This window comes from Saccopteryx bilineata, chromosome 3, assembly GCF_036850765.1.
Source record: "Saccopteryx bilineata isolate mSacBil1 chromosome 3, mSacBil1_pri_phased_curated, whole genome shotgun sequence".
NCBI classification, from domain to species: Eukaryota; Metazoa; Chordata; class Mammalia; order Chiroptera; family Emballonuridae; genus Saccopteryx; species Saccopteryx bilineata.
Window position 1 is genome coordinate 178,781,642 of NC_089492.1, and position 12,775 is coordinate 178,794,416.

The window sequence follows — 12,775 nt, forward strand, 5'->3', positions numbered from 1 at the left end:
TAATATTTAATATGCTACCTCTAGACCTACTAAATAATTTATGCCATGAGATGAATACATAATTTTACAGTGTCACATCTAAAGTTCCTTTCTTTAGAGTGCAGCATAGTAAAACTTAAAAATAAATATCTTAAATAGCATTACTATTAAGGCACGGGTATAAACCACATTATCATTATCTCTGAAGAACTGTAATTTCAGTAACTTTGTCGTCTCATGTACTGTACTCACTAATAAATAGTTTTAAATAGGACTCTGAAATAGATACTAAAAAGTGTAAAATTATTCAAAAGAGGGAAAAAATGTAAAGACAGTTCTTAAGGGTTTAGAGTCTGCAAACTTTGCCTGCCTTTAACCATAAGCCACGAGTGGACACAATAAATAGAAAGAGAAGGCTGTTGTAGTAAAAGCCTGATCCTATTTCAGAATCAGAATTGCTGACACCAGCAGATACAAGTTTCCCAAAATTGAAACAGGATGGGGAGAGGGATTAGAATGTGACAAGCTCATCAAACAAGCACAAGTGATGTGTTCTTTCTAGAACTGTGTGTATTATTGATTGTCTGTACATCTGTTGCACCCATTAATTCCACATCACTTGTTCCACAGTCCCACTCATCCACAGGATAGATGAGAAAATAGATTTGGTGCCTGTCTACCATTTCACCCACTGCCACGCTCCTAGATTGATTGTTCGATGCCCATTTTTGAAAGTAAGAACATTACCTTCTTACTTGTTAAAGTTCTGTAGGCCATAGTGACTTACACATGACAATCAGTGCTTTCACCACTTTTTTTTTAAATCTGCTTTTAAATGTAATTCAAGCTACATATTGCTCACTCTGTATTCCCTGGTTCACCTAGGTTCAAATAGCAATTTCTAACTTGTAAAAGGCAGTTTGCTTCCCTGATACTATAAAAAGAGCAAAAATAAAAATCCCGTTATAAAAGTGAAATTCCATTGTTACTCCTGCCATCATTTCCTAGCGGTCTTTCATTTCTTCAGGCTCTTTGGGATTGGTTTCCAAAACTGCGCCCACTTCCCTCTCTCTCACTCTTTCTCACCTAGAACACTACTGGAGTATAAAAATAATAATTCTGCTTCGTAACAGCATCACTTTTTTTTTTTTTAAAGCTGTTAAGTCAATATTAACTCTCTTATCTGCTACTAAAAATGGGAAAATGGGGAGGAAAAGAGAAAACGATTCAACTTTGATCAGATGGCTGGTCTACTGCATTCGGTCTGTTTGCAGCTGCTGAGGCTGATACTGGCCAAATGCGGCGGCGGCGGCAGCTGCGGCGGCGGCGGCAGCAGCTGTCCCAGGTGCCGCCGCCGCGATTGGCTGCTGCACGGCGTAGCCGTAGCCCCCGGCGGTGACGTATCCAGCAGCAGCTGGCGAGGCCGCATAAGGGTACTGCTCGTAGGCGGCGGCGGCGGCGGCGGCAGCAGCTGCGGCCGAGTACTGTGCGTACGCAGCTCCAGTGTAATCGATGTAAGGTGTGGTGGAGGCAGCAGCTGCAGTAGGCTGCACGTGTGGAATGACCACTCCAGGCTGCACAAAAGCCTGCGGATAAACATAGTGGGCAGGTATCCTGTTGAGAAACGGAAAACAAAGTCAGGCAGTAGTTGCCTCCTATCTGTAGCAGTGCTTGCTCAGAGATATGACAAACTCAAATTTAGTGGTTATTATGAGCATAGGGTTGCCACAATATCTGCTTTCCAGTGGTCCGTGAAAGTACTCTGGCAGTAGCCAGAGTCAGGGAGTGCCTCCCAAAATATTGAACAGCAAAAAATATGATGATACCCTCCTTGCTAGAATTTTTATTAATGATCATTTAGAACCAATAAATGTCAATTAGCAAAAGTTTGGAAAATAAAGTTCATCAGGGCTATGCACATAAGAGGTGTTTTGTTAAATGCTTAATTGATTAAGACTTTAGAAACTTGTGATGAGTTCATAAAACAAAACTGTTTAGCAAATAGAACAATCCTTAGCTGTGAATGCAGAACTCAAATGGTAATCCATGATCATTCAGTTCCCAGGGGGTGATGGCTGGTTTGTCAAAACTAAGATTTCAACAAAATCCATGTTTATTATCATGGCAACCCTACTTAAAATTGCTATGCAGACTCAGCACACATTAATCTCTCTGCAACCTCAGTCACCCTTATTAAAAATAATAATAATAGAAAGAAGCAGGCGACAAAATAAAAAAAGGAGTTTAAAGTTCACAAGTGTGGTAGACACAGCACAATCACACTTCTCAGACGAACTGTAGTGCAGCTCACTCTACAGGAGGCTGTTGTGGGAAGCTATAGAAATGCTATTAACATTCGTGGCAGTGACTCCCAAGGAGAGGTGCAGCACGCTTTTTGTCTTTCTTTCTTTCTTTCTCTCCATAAAATTCATAAGGACACAAGGGTCAATCAAACCTGTTTGACTATCAGGCAACTGAAGGTCAGCCAGCTTGTTTATCTCTATGCAAGACAGACAGAAGGGTTTGGGGGAAATGAGGTTGAGGGAAAAGGTAAGGACAGGGAAATACAACTAAATATTTCTAAAATTAATAAAACTGAAAAGGTTTACATAATAGAGTAAAAAAACAATTTTTTTGTGCATCTACTAAGTCTTGTTTTATCCTCCAAATCAACAGAAATAGATTTATTAGCACATCTGCTTTAAATCTGCCTATAGATATTTTATATGCATCAATTCTCTTGTTATATATTATCCTGCAAAAGTTCAAGAAAGCAAAACATAATCAAGTACCTTTTAAAAGTATACATTCAGAGATCACATACAAAACACATTCCAATGACTTTACTTAAATATTAATTTTGTTAAAAATTAAATCACAAGAGGTATTTTTAACAACCCATGCATCTCAGTTCTCACTCCTGGGAATCATTACTGTCCACTTAAAATACTACCATGAACATCTGGTTTATTTCATCTTTCTTTAAAATAATCTCCAACAAAACCCCTTATAATATTTCTAAAAATATTACATTATAATGTCATCTGGATGTTGGCAAAATCAACTTGTGAGGGGTACAAATAATATTTAAATTTTTGAAAAACTCAAAACCAGAAAATTCACATTTAAATATTCAAAAACACAGATTTTACTTTGCCTTTTCAGAGTTTTACTGAAAACACTCATTAACAAACATCTATGGAAAAGATGAATTTATCACAGATGGTAATGAACTTTGACCCCAATGATAAAAATACACTCAATTTTACTACACTTGTGGATCTTTTCCAGCGCCAGGAGAAACCACGTCATCAAGGGTTTCTTAGGACACTCAGTGATGTTCTTAATTGCTCGTCAGAAACCAGACGCATGGTCATATACACACAAAAGTTCTCTGCAGGTCAGGTGACTGGTTCACTCACAGCGACAGGTGTGGCTTTATGAAACACTGTCCCTGGAGGCCACCGTGTCCACAATGTGCAGACATGGCTAAGAGAGCCTACATTCATGCCAGTTTACATGTGGTGATGGACAGCAGGGGCTGCTGCCGGGCTATTTTTGATCCTGTCATGCGACAAGGGCTTCCAGCGGGTAAAATGTCTTTATAAGGCCAAAGTAAAACATCTATCAGCTGCAAAGGCCAGCCAGTAGGAAGCGCACTGATATGGAAACATTAACCCCTGCACTCCCAAAGTTTCAAAGACATGATAGTTGCTAGGTTTGTATCTTCAAATAAAGGTGTTAACTGAAAATAACTAGCCTCTACAACAAGGCAGGATAAAATTGTGTGTGTGCGCGCGCATGCATGAAGAATGCATTAAAAGATAGGCAGGATTGCTTACAGGACTGTTGTCTCTACATGTATTTTACATTAATAGTTTTTATTTGATAATGTCAACTTAATGCATAAAGTTCCTTGGAATGTCAGAATCCTACAGAAAGTCTGATAAGGGTTAAGAAGATGTCTGGAAGATAAATGAAACCCTGAAGGTCTTTAAGGCTTAGAGAAAGGAGAACCCAGAAGACAACAGAGCCTCAAGTATCTCACTTCAAGAAGGAGGGTAGAACTGGATTAAAATGTAAGGTGGCACTTCTGAAGCAATTCCTGTGTTAAGAGTTCTTTTAATAGTCTAAGGCAGTGATTTTCAACTTTTTTTTTTCATGGCACAAACACACACTAATTACTAAGGTCAGTGCCCCTGACTAAATACAACCATTTTCATCTCATGGCACAAATAAATTAGTTACTAAAGAAGAAGAGGTCAGGGCCCCCTTTTCTTTAGTAATTAGTTTATGAGTGCGTGAGAAGCAAAGGTTGAAAATCACTGGTCTAAGGAACCCATTGAAGCAATTTGAGAATCTCCCTCCTACTAAATACCTATCAACGTCCTTTCCTCAATTAGTCATAGAATATACACATCTAGCAGTTTCAAAAGCACAAGAGCACAGCAGAGACTTTGGGCAATTTTCAAAAGAAAATTTACTATGTTTTCCTTTTCTTCCTATTCCTATCTCTTCAAGTCCTTCTACCATCTCTTTGTGACTTCTGACATCCTAGCTGGTTTCCTCTTCTAATCTATCACAAAACTACAAAGTCTTCATTTCATCTGCTTGCTCAAGTAATCTATGGCCCCTAATGTCATTCCAAACTAATACAAGTTCCTTAAACTTTGGTATGCTAGATCTTTAATGTTTCTGGCTCCAAACTACTTCTTCCAGTATTAGTTTCCACTTTCCTTGAACTCAGGTCAGCAGGGCTCCTCAGTATTTCTGGTCTATACCACACACTCCCATGCCCTCAGCTATGCCTGTGCCATTCTTTTTGTCAGTGATGCCAATCCTCACTCCATCTCTACTGGCTGAAATCCAAATCTGATCCACTATAGATCCTGCACTCACTCTGTGTAGAGCCTTCAGGAATTTGCTTCAACTTTTTGGTCTATATGTGAAATGAACATAGTATTTCCAACCCTGAATTGTCGTGCAGTAAATAAAATTATGCAAAGAGCTTACAATGACAAATATACTTAAATACTCAATTCAAGAGTTCCCTCTCATTCTCCATTCTTAAAATCTAAGTCAACTTCTGTTTCCTTTCTAGATCCCACCAACCTGATGTCTCTCTCTCTCATCTGAAGATGCAGGAACAGCCTTTCTAGGTGCTTGTCAGTTTTCTTACTAGATTACAAGACAGAATGGAGTTGTGTCTTATTGGCTAATGCCTGACACAGAAAATAGAACATGGCTTTTGTGCTCAGGCAAGCCACGATTATGAATCTAGAACCAAACTTACACTTAGTAGCCCTGTTGTAAGTTAATTCACCTCTGTTCATCCAATGAAACAGTTTTATCACCCAATAAAAAGGATATTAACAGTGCCTTCATCAAATAATTATTGTGCAAATTAAATTATATAACTTATTTAAATCCTTTATCAGTACTAGGTATGTAACAGCTGTTCAGTTAATCTTAGTTATTGTCCCTCCTGCCCCTTTTAGTGGATGGTATGATTACCCATTACAGTGTTAACACAACCAACCTAAATTTTAACACCTAAAGGTATATGAGTAAATGTTTAAGTGTATTTCAACATGATCTAAACTAGTCTAGAACTTTCTGTTCACAGATCTGCATTCTCTCTTCCCTAAGGTTACAAGAAAGTGATTTTTTCAAACATAAAATATTTATAATATATTGTTCTGCAAATCACAAGTTTCTATTCATCCACCCACTGTGTTACACCAGAAATTCCTTTAGGCCAAGGTTTTCTCTTTAAAGGCCCAGAGTAATTTGGGGACCATTTAAGGACCACATTAAAAAAATAGTTCAGCTACTAAAATTTCAAACAAGTCAAATAAAATTAAAAATTCTCAAGTTTCTTCCCAGACTAAAATAACATGTAGCATTCAAATACAATTTAGGATGACCAGGTGTGATTTGTTAAGTACAGACTCTGGGAGTCAGAATGATATTGAGAACCCCTTAAAAAAGAAAGAGAAGGTTTGCTTGGTTCATCTGGAATGCTATCTATTTTTAATAAGAATCCCAAGTTCAAATAATTTATGCAAATAGTAATAATGACCATCCTTTATAAAGACAGCTAATATTAAAAGAGATGAAAAACAAAAGGTTACTATCAAAACACGCTTGATGTAAAATTTTCATATGACACAGTTTACTCTGCTTGTTCTTATTATCCCCATGCTGCTTTCTTTATCAAAGATCTATAAGGATTGACAACCAGTTCAGATGTCTATGTCTAGCTCTCAAGACCCTCCATAAACATTCTTTATATAATTAAGTCTTTTCTCCTTTGCGCCTTTGCTTACGTTCACCTCATCCTATGCTCTTGAAACAGGTCGATTCTTCCTTTTAACCTGTCTAGGATATAGCATAGCCATTGGTTCGAGTGTAGTTCAAATCCTCACAGAGCCTAGTTCAACTCTTCCAACTCACACATTTTCTTGCTATTCTGAATTATTTTGGTACTGAAAACAATACCAAGTAATTTAGCAATTAAGTTCCTGATTGGTTTGTTTTAGTTCTCAAACTAAAGTGCAATGTCCTTATTTTATATCACTCCTACCAAACACATGCAATACCTGTTGATTGATTAAGCTGTATGACTGTTTCAAGATTATTTATGTGAAAGCATGACTAAGTTCACCATCACTTCCCAAGATGTATGTTTTCCTCCCCAATCCCTCCTTCAACATAGGTTACTCTAGACCAATGAGGGGGAGGGGACCTCAGAAGTAGTTTAACAGATAAACCCACTAATTGTTGTCAGTATTCACGATGGTTTGGATGGGGCATTGATAAACAGCTATGGATTCACATAGCTCTTTTAATGATACTGGACAGAAGACTCTTCCACGGTTTGAAAAAAGTAAGAGTTGTCAGTAAGAGCGAAGTATCAATATGTTAAAGGGATGGTTATAGGAAGGTTATCATGGAAGATATAACTTGAGTCTTCTGAGTCAAAATACAATTACTTTTTGGGGGGTCTATTCTTAGGAACACATAAGGTAGATAGCTATCTATATAGATAAATACAATCTTCCAGGCTATATTTACATGTAGATGTTTAGGTGTTAAGCTACAGAAGAAACTATTGTTCAGGATAAAACCGTTCTTAAACAGTTAAAACATTTGAAAAGGAAGTTTGAATCTCTGGCATCAGAGTTACAGCAATGTTGATCCTGTAGAATAAAGCCCAAACAGACCCTAAGTGTTAAGAATAAATTTAGGTGTTAGAGGATCTCCCACCCATATCATGTCTGAATGGAGAGTAAATAAGGGATCTCAAATGAGGAAAGCTGGTGATCACAAAACCTAGAGATAACACAAATATGAGCAGGCTGGTCACCAGAGTTAGGTTTGAAAGGAGAAAGTTAGTGCTACTCTACTCAAAAACTCAGCTAGTGTTAACGAAATCTGATGACAGTTGTTGAACGTTTATATTAGAAGGCCTGAAAGTGGATACATATTGCAAAAGAATAAACTCCATTCCCAGAAAACTCCCCCGTAAAACAGAAACTTAGGACATGCAAGCAGTGTATCTGTATTCTTACAGAGGGAAATCACACGATTTAGCACTCACTACAAAGTATGGTTAAATAGAAGTCACAGGCTACAGCTTAAAAGCAAGGAAAAAAAAAAAAGAGGCCCTTTGCTTCCCATGGCAAAGTCAAAAGTCAACACTCCTCAATACCACCACCAAAACCAAAACACAAAGAGCCCCTTCCCAGAGGAAAAGAAAACACTTTCACTACAGCTCTTTTCAATTAAGTAAAAAGCACACAGTTTAGCTATCAACACCACTTCATTACTGTAATAAATAAAATAAAGCACACGGAGGTCTATGGACTATTGTGAAAAATAAAACACCAACACCAACATCCATGCATCGTTAATCACCATCTGAGCTTGTGTGTCTGAGTCTACTGGTTACAGTTTAATTCCAAACAGAACTATTCCACCTCTTATCATCGTATCCTTCTGATCAGTTAGCTTAACTGTATACGAGCCCTGTCAGGTTAGAAAGAGATAAATAAAATTGAGTCAAGTTGAACAGTAGTAATGGTGTTGGGACACAATTGTCTGGTACACAAGTCATACCTGGTATTTTTGTTTTGTTTTGTTAATCTTAAGCTCAAAATTTGTCTGGTTTGGAGGCTGCATACTTGGTCAGATAACTTGACTCATCTAAAAACATTTATATTATCAGCAATTAAAAATACACAAACATATATAAATATGTATAACCAGGAACATTCTGTGATATGATAGTCTTGTCTGTATATAGGAAACAGGTTAACAAATGACAGCCATATCGAAAGGTAGGAGGGTATGGTTAATTGACTTACCCAAAAGGTCTTTGTATAAGGGCTGGATGAAGTTGTTGAACACCAAAGGCAAAACCTAACAACAAAACATACCACATTCTCTGTTTGTGCCTGATTAGACATTTATACCTCCTACATATAAAGAGCTATCACAGCTTTCGGTTAGAAAAGATAACAATTCTTTTGATACGTTAGAGAAAAAAAATTTTTTTAAATCATTATTATTAACGTTATTGTTGATGTAAGTAAAAATTCTAATAGTTTACAAGAGGAAACTAAAAATTATCTGCAAAGGTTAGTTGACAGACATAGAATAAGACCTTAGAAAATCAGTCCAGGGAAAAGTTCTCATGGAATAAAACCTAGAACAATAGGACTTCATAATGAGTTTACATGTCACAAATATTCTTCTGGTTCTGAATCATGATTTGTAGAAGAAATCTTTGTAATTTGGACCACTCTGAAGTGCTTCAAACGATGCTTTGGAATTTTATAGATTTTATGGATTACAGATAAAAATTTACCAAAACAAACTCTCCTTTCCTTCTTTCCCAGATAGTATCTACACACAATGCATTAGACAAATACATGTTTTCTTAAGACTTAAGAGTGAAGAGTACATGCTTTAATTAAAGTTGCTTACCCAGGAAAAGATTACATTTGTTCAGTAGTCAATTTCAATTATTTGCGCTAATGCAAAGGGCAATGTGGTAAATAATGCAAAAGGTCATGTTTTCACATAGACAAAACTGTGTTCCCTCTGGCCGATTAATAGCTATGTGTGACTTTGGAGTAAACCATTTCTTATCTCTAAGCATTAGTTTCTTCATCTGTGACATGAGGAACCTGGAGTATATGTGATCACTCTATTTTCTTTAATTACTAATAGTCTGTGATTTTATGTTAAACATGTATCATTCAGACACCTCCACCTGCACCCCTAGGCCTTTCTTGGGTCGGTGTTCAAGTCTGAGTGCCTGCTTTGAGTCCAGGGCAACTGGTGGTAAAAGGAGAGACAACAATACATTAGGAAGTCTAACCAGTCAGAGCTGACAAATTTGGGCCATAGAATCAATATCTGAGTTATAAGTGGCTAAAAACTTGAAAATAGACAGTGTACTGTGACTATGTCATATAGAAAACAGGTGAGTCAAGCTCAAGTGTACAAACTGTCCAGACCCCCAAGATCTATTTTTGTACATGTCAAGTCCCGAAAGGAGTGTTTACAACTTCCATTTATTTATCTTTAATGTCTCGGTAGAATGACCAGCCAAGGTAGAGTTAAACTCTACTAAACACATCTCCAGATTCTCTTCGTACCAATGTTTTCTAAATCAGGGATTCATTCTGTGCAGTAGTAGGGGTCTCTAGTGGGGTGGGGAGGTAGGAAGAGACCTTTGTTCCTCACCTGGTTGCATGATCCGTGGTTTTGCTCCCAAGTATGCCAGATTCACGTTGGCCTTCCTGCCATCGATGATGGGGTTGGGATCCTTGCAGGCTCTTTCTGCAGCAGCCCGGTCAGCCATGGTGACCTTAGCAACATACATACACAGACATACATACAAAGCTCTCAATCAACCCTTGAAGGAAACCAGAATCACAATGGAAAATCATTAATGATAAAACTAAAGGGGGGGGGGAGTTCTTAAACTTTTTCTTTTCCGTTCCGGAACTTACTCCTTGATCCCCCTTCCAAAAGAAAGAGGAAGACAAAAAGACGAAAGCAGAAAGATAGAAAGAAAGAAACATCCCTCCCACCCTCCACACACAAACACACACTCAAGTCTGGGTGCTAGTGAGGCCTAGCAAAAATGTGAAAGCCTGAATTCTGCCTCAGAATTCCTCTATGTCCTCTTCCCCCTAAGGCCCCCAGGTCTCTACAGTGCCTCAGAGGCACTGTTTGCTTAAAAAAAAAAAAAAAAAAAAGAAAGAAAAAAAAAGTCCAGGCTCACAGCCGCCGGTGCTCCCAACCACCCTCAAACACTCCCTAACGACAATAGCTATTGTCCTACTCTGGGGCTCCCCGTTCTTGGGCAGCTGAATTTACACGCTTAAATCTCCAGGTAGCTTAATGTACTCTCTTTCAGTTCTGCAAAGAGCCATAGGATCATCCTTTTAAAGAACCCATCTTTGCAGTTAAAAGAAATGGGGGGCGGGGGAGAGCGGGTTAACATAAAGGGAAGAGCCCCAGAACTCCTGGTGTCCCCTCTTGGCCCCCAGCCGGAACGCCAGAAGAGACGCATTTTTACAAAGCAACAGCGCCTTTAACGACCGGCCTCCAACCCGGGAGTGCAATACCGTGGGGTTGCGGCCCCTTCCTCCCAACCTTCCGCACCCCCAAATCCAGCAGTCGTGACAGTTCTCTCCTTCTACTCCTGTTCCGCCGGTTCCCCGACACCGCAACACGCTCGGTCTCCTCGGAACCCCTGGAGGCAGGAGCCGGCCCTCCCTCCCCAGCTTCGCCGCGCGCAAGCTTTCATTTCAGCTGGGAGCCAAGGGGCAGCTCAGCTCACGCCCGAGGGGTTCCTCGGAAGGTCTCGCCGAGCCCCAGACAACGATCCCCCCGGCTAAACGCCACTCGGCCCCTCCCGCCCCTCTCTGTCCTAGGTTTCCCAGCGGGGATCTTGGTCAAGCCCCCCCCCCCCCCACCGGCCTCCCCCAACCCGCGCAACTTACAAATCCGTAGCCCCGGGACTTGCCCGTCTGCCGGTCGGTGATGACCACCGCCTCCTCAATCTCGCCGAAGACTTCAAAGTACTTGCGCAGGCTGGCGTCGGTGGTGTGGTAGGGCAGCCCCCCGACGAAGATCTTGGTGTACGTCGTGTCTTTCTGAGTCGTGTGCATCTTCGCGCCCGCCCCGCGGCTCGGGCTCCGGCTGCGGCTGCGGCTGCGGCTGCGCCTCCTCCTCCGGCTCCGCGTCTCCCGCACCCTTTCGCGGCCGCCTGGGGCCGAGGGCGACTCTGGGGGCGAGGGTGGCGGCGCGGCGGGGGCGGGCGGCCGGGGGCGGCCGAGGGCGCCGGGCGCACGGCTGCCGAAGTCGCCAGCAGCCCCAGAGACTTGACTTGCCTTTCTCCTCCCGCCCCCCCTGCCGGTCACCGTACAAATTCTCCGGATCGTCTGGGTTAGGATCCGGTTCAATAGAATGTGTAAGTGGTTGCCACTCAGCCGGCGGCGAGGCCAAAAATAGAAAGAGAGAGTGGTCCTCGAGCGAAGAACCGGGTGCGTTCAGAGGTAGCTTTTTCTTTCTTAGAAATTAGATGTCTCGGATGGGGTTGAGGGTAGGGTCGGCGGAGAGCACGGCCGAACGCGGAGATGGGTGAGTGGGCGCGGCGGTGGGGCCGGGGCGGGGGGACTCCGCTAGGCTTGGGTTGTCCTTCTGTCCCTCCCGCCGCGGAAGCTGGAAGATAAGTGGCGAGGACGGCTGTCCCCCTCTGTGCTCCCTTCCCCCGAGGGCCGGGGGTCGGCGCCTGGCTGTGGAGGGGGCGGGCCAGACGCCTGCGATTGGCCGCGGCCGCACCTGGGGCGCCGGGCGCCGCCGCCCCCCCAGCTGTTGGAAACAGCTGCTTCTCTTTCGGCACAGAGAAGCACTGGGCAACCCGGCTTGGGCTCTGGAGCCAAAGCTGGGGTAGGGCTGAGGATAGCTGGAGACGGCCTTGCTCTTAGTGTCGCCTACTCGAACCCGTCAAAGTCCTAGGAACCTAGCGCTACCCTAGCCTGAACCCAGGGCGCGCAGACTGCGTCCTAGGTGGGAGCTGCGTCGCTTTTCAAGACGAAAACGCGAGCTCCTTGCGCTCGGCTACGGTGACAGAGAAGGCGACGTGGCCAGCCGCGCTGGGGGCCCGGAGGCCTGGGGTGGTTCGCCGAGAGGCCACTACCGTCCCTGGCGCAGAAGATCACGGAGCTCGGGCAAAGATACAGAGTTGAGTTACCTGTGCTCTGGAGAGTAAGAAGGAGAGCCCCAACCTTCCTTGACCCCAAAGAGCCGGTACTGGGGCAAGTAGTGAAGCAGAGCCAGAAGGGGACAAAAAGGACTAGGCTTGGGTGTGCTGGGGAGAACCATTAGCTTTAATTGCTCAAGGCCCAGCCAAGCTAAGTAAGTGTAGACACCTAAGTTTATCTAGCACCGCCTTCTCTTTCAGAGGGTCATAAATTAGTACTTCAGACCCCAGGGCCACCAAATTTGTGTTTCCTCCCTAACTATTGGGGAATATTGGTACAGATTTCTCATTATAAACTCTCTATTCCCCTTCTAAGCAAAGTATTTATGTATTTCCTTCTGTTGAATTGTGAGAATGTTTAGTGACTTGAGCCCAACTGTTTTATCAGAATGTAATTGTAAAAGGTGCAATCTTTTTAATTGACTTGTTACATAACCACTGGTTTCTATCAGTGGACCTTGAAAGCATTTGTAGAAAACACACTCTTTAGTGCATCTTATATATATTTAT

General features: G+C 42.0%; 1 protein-coding gene across 2 annotated transcripts; it reads right to left on the bottom strand.

Annotated features, from left to right (window-relative positions):
• Window positions 1-865: 865 nt before the first annotated feature.
• Window positions 866-11,783, bottom strand: RBM24 (RNA binding motif protein 24). 2 transcript variants are annotated; one of them, XM_066268322.1, is made up of 4 exons: window positions 11,004-11,783; window positions 9,736-9,859; window positions 8,349-8,403; window positions 866-1,565 (listed from the first exon to the last, which is right to left on the bottom strand). In XM_066268322.1, the coding sequence occupies exons 1-4, from the start codon at window positions 11,169-11,171 to the stop codon at window positions 1,217-1,219; spliced, it is 696 nt and encodes a 231-aa protein (XP_066124419.1). In that variant the 5' UTR covers window positions 11,172-11,783; the 3' UTR covers window positions 866-1,216. The 2 variants fall into 2 exon arrangements, with proteins under 2 accessions (XP_066124419.1, XP_066124418.1); XM_066268321.1 differs by having other exon boundaries at window positions 866-1,593; window positions 11,004-11,780.
• Between the last annotated feature and the right edge of the window lie 992 nt (window positions 11,784-12,775).

Bases quoted from the DNA above. Each gene is read 5' to 3' on its own strand.
- RBM24 (XM_066268321.1), bottom strand. From the start codon at position 11,171: ATGCACACGACTCAGAAAGACACGACGTACACCAAGATCTTCGTCGGG. The intron at 9,860-11,003 runs GTAAGTTGCGCG...TATGTTGCTAAG, and splicing joins AGTCCCGGGGCTACGGATTT to GTCACCATGGCTGACCGGGC. The intron at 8,404-9,735 runs GTGAGGAACAAA...TTTTGTTGTTAG, and splicing joins ACCACGGATCATGCAACCAG to GTTTTGCCTTTGGTGTTCAA.